At 37.6% G+C, this 9973-nt stretch overlaps 1 protein-coding gene across 1 annotated transcript in view; it reads left to right on the top strand.

Annotated features, from left to right (window-relative positions):
• The window catches only part of MAN1A1 (mannosidase alpha class 1A member 1), a 194024-nt gene that overhangs the window by 19869 nt on the left and 164182 nt on the right, over window positions 1-9973 (top strand). The window contains exon 3 of the mRNA XM_006027485.3: window positions 2160-2275. Coding sequence (XP_006027547.1) covers window positions 2160-2275 — 116 coding nt within the window. The remainder of the gene's footprint in view (window positions 1-2159; window positions 2276-9973) is intronic.

Genomic DNA, 9973 nt, shown 5'->3' with positions numbered 1-9973 from the left:
CCCCCCCCCCCCCCCAACCAGCTGGTTTAATAAAAAATATCACATCTACTCAAAGAACCTTGCCTGCCTATGTCCTTAGACCAACACGGCTACAACCAAAAGCCCAGCTTGATTAATACATGCACTCCAATTTGGGGAAGCTGTTTTTTGTGGGGAAGTGCATTTTGTATGCAAGGAAAATATGGAAATTTTAGAGTGTCTCTTTTATATCATGTTTTGTATTGAAAGGGTTTTTGTGTGTCTCTAAATTCACCATTATTTATTAATTGTAATAAATACTGAATTTGTATCAACTCTCATTGTATGTGGTGGGGAGAGATCCTTTAACTTTTAAAGAGCGTCAGTTCTGCTGCAGTGTTACTGGTAAACTTCCTTTAGCATTGCCTATGGCAGCACACACTTGGAACTAAATCATAAAGGTGAAGTAAGGGTAGTACCGTGATGAGATGGGATGAGTGATTGAGCATCTACCTACTTCCAGTTCTGTCCAATGAACAATATAAATAGAGGATTTTTTTTTAATGTTTAACCATTTACAGTAATTAGGTGTTGCTTGTCACTTGAAATGTTTAATTACAAGTGAAATCTTTCATATTGCTTCTATAGTTCATGAGGCAGGAAACTAAAATGCATACATTCTAATAAAACATGAAGATAGTCATTTAATTCAAACAAGAAAACAGTTATTACTGCAGTTCAGTAAAGAAAAATATACTGTAAGTAGCAAAAATCCACATATTTACCAACAGAGAAATAAATTAACTATTCAAAGGCAGTGTTGGCAGTGTAAGGATGTAAACAACTAAGTAAACATACTTACATGTACTGTTGACTCAGTGAGGTGAATTTGCAGTCAACTAATCGAATTTAAAACAGTTGTTTTTGCCTTCTGTCTTCTGCAGAAATGGGTCATGTACATAAATGTAAATTTTAAATATGAGCTACTCCTAAAGTGTGGTTGGGCAGACAAGGTTCTTTGGGTAAATGTGATATCTTTTATTAGACAACTAATTAGTTGGAAAAATTGTACTTTGCAAGCTTTTGGGTACAAACACCCTTCTTCAGGCAAAGGGAGAGTAACTTTCCCTCAGAGCCATGATGGTTCAGGATATACAGATTTCCCTCGCCAACCACGGTTTTGAGTATCCACGCTTAATATTCTATATACCATTTTAGCTACCATGGTATACAGTTTTGAGTAACCATGGTTTTCCATGGCCACGTATCAGCCCACCACCTGCCATTTTTCCTATAAGCCTTTTGTCTTGCCAACCACGTGAACTTTCAGGAACCTAACCCCAGCAATTGGCAAGGAAAACCTATATGCAAGAGGCAAGGATTTTTGTGGGTGATATTTTTTTTATTGCACCAACTGCATACTATGCAATAAAAGATGTCATCCACAATAATCCTTGCCTCTTGCATCTATCATGAATAGTCGGAGGGAAAAAAAACATGACAGAGTGAAGACATTAAAGAAGAGGGGGGGGCAGGGGTTTGCAACAAAGCTTGCTAAATACTTTAACTTAGTTATCAGCTTTTAGTTAATTAGCCCCATCCAGGTAGAAAAATGCAGTCTTCAGGAGCTACCAGGATTGTCTTCGGAAGAGTATGAACTGTTAGGTAAAAAGTTGGAAGTTGAATTCCTGGTTCTGCCAGTCTCTTCTGTGAATAAAACTTCCCTTCTCTTTTTGTTGTCATTCTTAATTCATTGTCAGTGTTTCAAAATCCTCTCTACTGCTCTACAGTATTAAGCATGGAGTGAACAAGACGCAGCATGACTTAACCTTAAACAAAAAACCCCTCTGGAATACATTTTTACCGATGTATTACTAAGCTTGCAGTTACAGTTGTTAAGTAGTTTTATTGGTGCTTATCAATACAAAAGTATTGCTGAAATTTTAAATACTCGGGTTTGGGTACGTCAGATTTTAAAAGCCCCGTATTTTTTTTTTATTGTTTTGTATAGTAAAAATTAAAAATAATTCTTCCAAAACTTGGTGGAAAAATAAACATACACAACATAATCATTTTGTTGTATTTGCCATAAGCATTGTAGTCTCTTGATAAACTATGTGAATACACTTGTATGTAGACTTTTGATCAGATTTCTCTGAAGAGTTTGATTAGAATAAATACTTATCTCTGTGTATTTTCAGGTAACATTCAAGGAGCAACAATAGTAGATGCCTTGGATACGCTATATGTCATGGAAATGAAAGATGAATTCAAAGAAGCCAAAGAATGGGTGGAAAAAAACTTAGATTTCAATGTGGTAAGTACTGTATAGTTGTGCAGTTTTTTCTGGACTTACCCATGGACCAACAAAGGTCAAGTTTGTATTGGGATAGGCACTGTACAGACTAATATGCTCTGTCCTACAGAGCTTACAATATAAATAGACAAGACAGGAATACAGCACAAAGGAGGCAGTGAGTGGTAAATGCCATGCAAGTATCGCAGTTTGAGGATATGATTGCTGTTACGATTGTTAGGAGGGCAATAGCTACCTGGATGGTGTGATGAAAGAGGCGAAGTGGGCTGAGTTCTAGCCTGCAGTTCTGGTGGGACCACTTTGGCGGTGGGATCAGTGTAAGCACTTTGTTGTAAAAAGGCCCTGTAAATAATTTCAGATACTGGACACCTTTATGCCCTTTTCACCCCAGTGGCAGATGGCCTGACAGCAGGCCAGAGACTGCTCTCTCTTTCTTCGTTACTTATTTCATTTTGCTGTGTTGTTCTGAGGTTAATACTATAGTTTTGTAACCATTTTGTTGCAAGGGTGGCTTATTGTGTCTGAAGAGAAAGTGAGGCTCTGAGAGCTGAATGGAAAGGAAGGGATAGTCTAAGGGGGGAAGTGAGGAGAAAATGCTAGGGAAGGCACAGAGAGAGAAAGATAAGAGTCCTAGGAAGACCAGAGGGAACTGCCATGTCACAACAAAGACCTGTTTTTGAAGCAAGGTAAGCTGTGCTGTTTGGGTGTCAGTATTCTGACACCCTCTGCCCTTTGAAGATGATCCCCCCCACCCCCAAAAAGAATTGACCAAAAAGGAGGAGCTCTCTGGCAGGGCTACAGTTAAGGACAAAGAGCCTAGGTTTGAGCCAGAGACTTGCTACCTGAGAGTCTGTGCTAGAGCTGGCTTCAGGGGGATCTTGAAGGAGGGAGGCCAAATAAGGCTGCTTCTTGGGGAGTCTTAAAGCACAACTTCCCTACAAGTGGTGTTGATCTATGACAGACAAAAAAGGGAAGACAGGATTTGGCTTTTACTTACTTTCTCATGAACTGCAAACACGTCAGTTGTTTGGGGAAAATACAGGCTGCTGGTGTGGGTGTTAACTTTAGGTATGCACACTTTAAAAAATGTCCTGTTTCTGTACAGGAAACACAATCTACAAATGAAATTAACTTATCTTTCTCTAATAATAATTTAATGTACCACAAATCCCACTTTGGACTACGGTGCATTCTGATAACAGAAGTGGAGTTGAATTCCATGAAGTTGATATGAGCAAGGTTTTTGCATGACCCTTTTCATTGTGCTGTTGACTTCAGGAATGCAGCAGTTAAAGGCACTTTAAAATCTCTTTTTTTTTTTTTTAGAACTTCTTAAATGATATAATTTAACAATTTTTGAGTTTGTGTCACCTTTCTCTTCCTCCTTATGTTAAACCAATAATCTAGATCTTTCATTGCATGAACATGCAACAATTTGTATGAGCAACAGTTGTGATGCTGTATATGTGATACATGCAAGATTTTGTATTATAAAGTATTGACCTCTGTGCCTGAAGGGGAAGAAATGTGGTATGGTCATGCACTGATTCTGTCCCTTCTTAAAGATTTTTATGCGGAGACTTCTAGAATACTCAATTTCCTGTTATATCGGTAGCTAAACCTCAGTGTTGCATTTATTATAAAAAATATGTGCAACAACAAAATGTTATATAATTTATAAATACTATAAATAAACACTCAATTTAATTTGGAGTAGCATAATAAAGCTTCATATTTACATAGATATCACTGGGATAACTGGCCCATATACGTGCTTTTATATATAGTATGTGCTATAAACTATTTAGCTGGACCGTACTACCCTTTTCCAACAAGTTTTTCACGGTTTAACTTAGTAATATGATGCATAATGATTAACATTTCACTTACCATTAACTGATTAATGAACATTCTGGCAAAAGTAAGTAAATATCATTCAGTCTTGCATGTTTTCTGTCTTCTGGACAGAAAAAAAGCCCTGTAAAAATGACTTCAGTGCTGCGTGTGCATCTGAAAACAACAAAGTAGGAGGTTGTACAGCTGTTCTTGGGATCATTCCATATAACTAATGCTCTACTTTCCCTATTTCTGTGCCTTAGTCACCATTTAAAACAGAATGTAGTGTTCCTTTGGACTTCAGCTCCCTGACTAGATCCATTAAGATAAAGGTTACGTAATTAAATATTCCTAGATGTTGTAAGAGAAGCTTTTTGAGCGCACGAAATCCCATTTTGGGGGAGAACTTCTTGATACAATAGCATCAGAGCTGTAGATAAAGAGTGTGCTGCTAATAACTCCAAGGTTGCAGATTCGATGTTGGGTTGCACTAGAAGATGATATCTTGAGGTTGCTTCCATCCTTACTTATCTATGATGATAAACTATTACTTAGCAGTGAAGCCTGCATGTGTTCCTTGTGGAACCCTTTGCTGTTTAATGGAACACTTTAAGGGGTGGTACTTTACATAGTTAATTGCATTAATGTTATACATAGTACCCCAGTATCCTTTATATTTTCATTTAATCAAGAAGGACATAGGTGCCAAGTAATAATTCAGTTTCTTCTGTTCACTTCCTCACCACACATGCAAGGAAACTACCAGGCAATTTATATCCTGATCATTTTTAACCTGTAACCTTTTACAACGCAGCTGAGTTGCATACAAGTTGAGTCGGTTTCAAACAATGTTGTCTTGACTAGTTTTTCAAATTAAACTCTGTTTTAGTTAAAAATGCTGGTATTTTATCCAGATTTGGTATTTGTAGTTTCTCTCCTCAGGTTCAAAACCTGGAGTAATCCAAAGCAGAGCAGGCTTCATCAGTTTTTCATTTTCTCATAAATTCCTGAAATATCTAATATTATATACCTTTTGCATAACTCTGTATACACTGAATTTTTTTATGTTCTTGCAACCTGCTAAATGTACAAAAGGGATTTTATTTTTTTTTTACTTAATTGAATTGCAGAGGCTGTGTCTAAAAATTGCCCATGACACAAGCTCTAGTTCACATGAAACTCATCTCTTCTTGACACGTTCATTTCATTTCTTCACAGTGTACAATCGGTAACTTTTTAAGAAAATGTAGTTGAAGTATTATTCTAATATTAGAAAAGCCTTAGTCTGTCTGTCCATAATGCTTTATTCGCACTCTGATTGGTTGTCTGAACCCGGACCCAGGGGGGAGATAAATTAGAACTGGCCCTGATGCAGTTGAGGGGGGGAGCAGGGCCAAACCCCAAGTGGCAGGGGCAGGGTGGGGGGAGGGACCTGGACAAGGGGGGAGTGGATACGGGGCTCCATCCCTGCCCCCCTCTTCCCCCTGGTCATTCTTGACGGGCAATTTGCTAGTATTATTATATAAGATAGTAAATGTGTCAAGCTAAGAAACATGGTTCTTAATACCTAGAGCATGGATTTCTGGGGCAAAACCAATTTTTCTAACATTTCTAGTCCCTACCATCTCTAAAAAATTATAAAGCAAGGGGTTTTCAACATTTGTTCCATCTCAAATTATTTGGTTAGAATTAAATCATTCTCCTTAGCTGGATATTTATATTAACAGATGTGTACTTGCTAAAGGAGCCATCCAAATATGAGTTTATGGAACAAACCAGAGTGAATTTTTTTTATCAGATTAGTATAGCTATAAATTCTGAACTGAACAACTAAAACTTAATAAACTAGTCTTCAAATAGATTACTTTTCATTGCTTACAATTCTCAAGGTTCTGAGGAGGCAAACCGTTTTTTTTTTTGTTTGTTTGTTTCTTTTTAGACATTGTCATTCCCCTATGACAAGTACTGATTTTTTTTGGTATCCTTTTATAGCTTGAGTGCCAGCATCATTGCTTGGAAACCCTTACATTTTTTTAATATTATCTACTGAAAATCACACTTGTTTGCATACTTGTCAGACAAGTGTGAACCCTTTATTGTAGGTGGGGTCTGGTAAATATGAGACGGTCCTCTTCATTTGTTTGTAATTGTATCAAATCATTTAGCTTGACATTTTTCATGGTTTACAACTTTCTTGGGCAAAATTTTTATTTATTTATTTTGGAAGATTCAGCCCAAAACAAAGGAGCCATTGCTAAGAACAAAACCAGAGGGAAAATATTTTCTTTCTTTGTTTAATTCTGACCTCCTTTTGAGAATTGCATCCCTATAGTTCAGAGATTAAACTCTACCTGTGGAAGGATTATGATCATTATATCACTGATGTTGTGTTTTGCTTTCCCCAAGAGAATCCACCCAAATTAGGCCCAAAGTTATAAGTCTTTTGTAAAGTCCCAATTTAGTCATGCTCTGGGATTTAAAAAAAATTCACGGACAAAATCTGGGTAGTCAGTTCATCTTTACTGTGTACACAAATTCCTTCTCCATGCCTTGCATGGGCATTCCAGTCAGTGCATCACCCCCACCTAGCAACTGAGCATGACCCTGCCCTGGGTTGTAGCTCCAACCTGCTTCAGGCCAAGGACAATGACCTGAGAGTCAGAAGCCTGTTTTTTCCTGTCATGTGATATTTTTAATATCTTTTGACAAGCAAAGCTGGTTTCAAGCTAGATCAGTATTTCCCACGTGTTGCCTGTAATTTTGCAGTGCTCTGTATGTTCCTTTGTTTTGCTTTTATTCAGCATGCAGTGCCTCACAGGAAACGCATAGGCTTTGTGGAGTCTCTACCCTTCCTTGAGGCTTTACTCTACAATGCAAGACAATCTGATTCATAGCATCCAGGCAGTTTGAAGAGGAAGTCACCAGACTCTAACACAAAGGTGCAGAAGATGAAAGAATAGTTTAGGAAACAGAGTCTAATAAGACATGGGAAGGATTAGGGATTAGGAGGTGGGAGTTGGTAAAGGTGAGGAAAATGAGGCTAGAAATAGTGTTGCAAAATGAAGTGAATCAGCTGTGTTCTGCAACAGCTGATCCACTTCATTGGGTGAAACACATCATCTGTTATCCCTCCCACTGATCTTGCAGGACAATGGGCAATGTGTTCCCTGCTTTCAGAGATGTGCCCTCTGCAATCTCCAGGGTTCCCAAAGATTGCTGAGGGAAGCACATCTCTAGAAGCAGGGAACCCCAACTTTCCCTGTTTCCAGAGTTGCAGCCCAGATGTCTCAGGGGCATGGCTCTGGAAGCGAAGAAAGCTGGGATGCTCCAGTGCAGTCCTGGGACTGGGGCTGTCAATCTATTGGTGGGGAACAGGAAGTGGGGTATGGGGGAGATAAATTAGAACTGAATGAGCATAAAGTTTGGGGCTTTAATGAGAAGCTAGAGGATGGAAGAGACCGAATTAGATCAGGAGCAGGTTGGAGAGTGTAGGGTAGAAGGCATCAAGTATAGCATTATGAAATAGGCAGAAAGTTCTATAATCATCTAGAAAACTCTCCTTACACAAGATTTGGATGGAACTAAACTCCTGAGTTTCACCCTTCCTTCACTGTGCATAATTACTTATGCAGACTGAAATCAACTGATGTTTCTCATCCCCATCTTTCTGCTGACCAAAGGATGGCAATCTGAAATGACTCAGTTTAATTGGCTTAGGTCTGTGCAGTATATCTAAAGGTTGCAATTCTGCTTCTTAACTGCTGTTGTTACCTTAATTTGTGCAATTGGAAGGTTTTATCTGTATAAATAAGTATTCTGAAAAATCAAGCCCCAGTTGTCTTCAACTGGGCACCTAAAAGTAGTGGACACTTAATGTGTTTCAGTTCCCTTCCCCCTTTTGTAAACTGTAGAGATAGTTGTATTTCCATTACACAGGAGTGTTATGATAATGAAGTGTATGAAACACTCTGACACTGGTGCTGAATGCTGGAAAAGCGTATGAGGAAATTGGTAATTTTTCTTCAGAGTAGAGTGTCAGCAGTATGCAATAATAAGACCTAGAACTACACAGAGAATAATGAGGATAAAACTAAATATTGAACTGCTATTCATGAGTAGGTATTAAATTAACACTCTCTATCCAGTGCATTGAATGAAGCAGCTATCCTGTTAAAAAATGGCATGTGATTAGGTAATTAAGGATTGCATCATAATGCATATGCACAATAGAGCTGAATTAAGGTTGTCTGGGTAACCCTGATCTGGGATTTCCTAGCACTCTGAGTACATAATTTTGCAACCTGTAATCTTTAACATAGCTTTGTGTAGAATTGAAAATGTTACATATTGTGTACTCTACTTTGTGAGCCTGTACAGGGGAAAAAAACAAGCGATGGGGAGAGAGAAATCTAGGACAAATGGATTTATATCACTGGATCTCTGTCCATTTGTCTCTTCAAAAAGTTGAACAAAGATTTGGTTTCTATGAATTTATAAATTGATAACTAATAATTTATAAAATTATAATAATGTCTTGGAGCAAATGAATGATTTCCCTAAATAATTCTGTACAAGCATAGTTTAGTTCAAGTATGAATACCAGATACCTGGGTACTGGTTGCTATCAGAACTAGCCTTTCAGTATTATGGCTAATAAATAAGTTTTAAAAAACTTTTAAGATTCAGGGAATTCTTCCTACCAAATGAAAACAACTTTCAGATCAAATTTGGGACCTGTATTGAAACTATACAGTAAGTATTGTGATTGGAGTACAGCAACTTTATTAGTTGTTAAGGGTTATAGAAAGACATATTTTGCCATTTCCTCCTTTGAATATCTCTTTTGGCTATATCTTCTGGTTGTTCCAGTAATGTGACATTCTGCAATAAAGACCTTTTTTTTTTTTTAAAAAAAAAAAAAAAAAAAAAAAGCAAGAGAGAATTTAAATTAAGCATGAAGTCTGTGCAAAAACAATATTTTTAAAAGCCAGCAGCTGAGAATGAGTCTTTAACTTTTGATTATTTGTTTAGGAGATGTACCAATTTGAGTCCATTTGGTCTACTTTAAATGCCAGACTTAAGTGATTTTTCTTTTGCCCTGTTTTTATTATGAATATAAGTCACTTTAAGGTTCAGGGGAAAGCCTACGGGTAAACTTACTCAATGTAAATCTCCCATTAGAGTTTTTATAAAAAGGAAAGCAAGATGAAAATTAAAATATTATAGTAACATGAAAGTTGTCTGAGCAAAACTTCAACAATTCTGGTTAAGAAGGGATTTCATACCAGACTCTTGTGTTTATACAGTATAATTTCTGATACATCTAGGAAAATAGGTTGGATACCATACTTATAAAATGAAGGGACTATATTCTGGAAGGCAGCAGTTCTGTAAAAAATGGAAGGGGTCATAGTAGATAAGAAATTAAAAGTAAACTTGCAGTATTGTTGCCCTGTGGGGTCAGGCCAACTCTCAAGATCTCAATATTGCACTGTTAGGAGGGTGTGACACAATTGCACATATACAAACACACAAATCAATTACACACACACACACTCACACACACTCACTCACTCACTCTACCAGCTCAGGCACATACACATCCAAACCAGCCTAGGCACATGCATAACTATCACCAATTCAAGCACATGCACTATACACCCCAAAGATTAGACACAGATCACTAATTTGTATATCATACACGCAATGACATGTGTGTGTGTGTGTGTGTGTATATATACACACACATACACAACCCACCTACACATACACACAGGTAAGCTCCTAACTTGGATGTTACAGTGCGTATGTATGTGCTTGGGGTACCTGGGATACTTGGGGGAAGGTCAGGTGAGAGAGAGA

The sequence above is a fragment of the Alligator sinensis genome, unplaced genomic scaffold (assembly GCF_000455745.1).
Source record: "Alligator sinensis unplaced genomic scaffold, ASM45574v1 scaffold496_1, whole genome shotgun sequence".
NCBI classification, from domain to species: domain Eukaryota; kingdom Metazoa; phylum Chordata; order Crocodylia; family Alligatoridae; genus Alligator; species Alligator sinensis.
The sequence above is the reverse complement of the archived record's forward strand: the minus strand, read 5'-3'. Positions and strand labels throughout refer to the sequence as shown.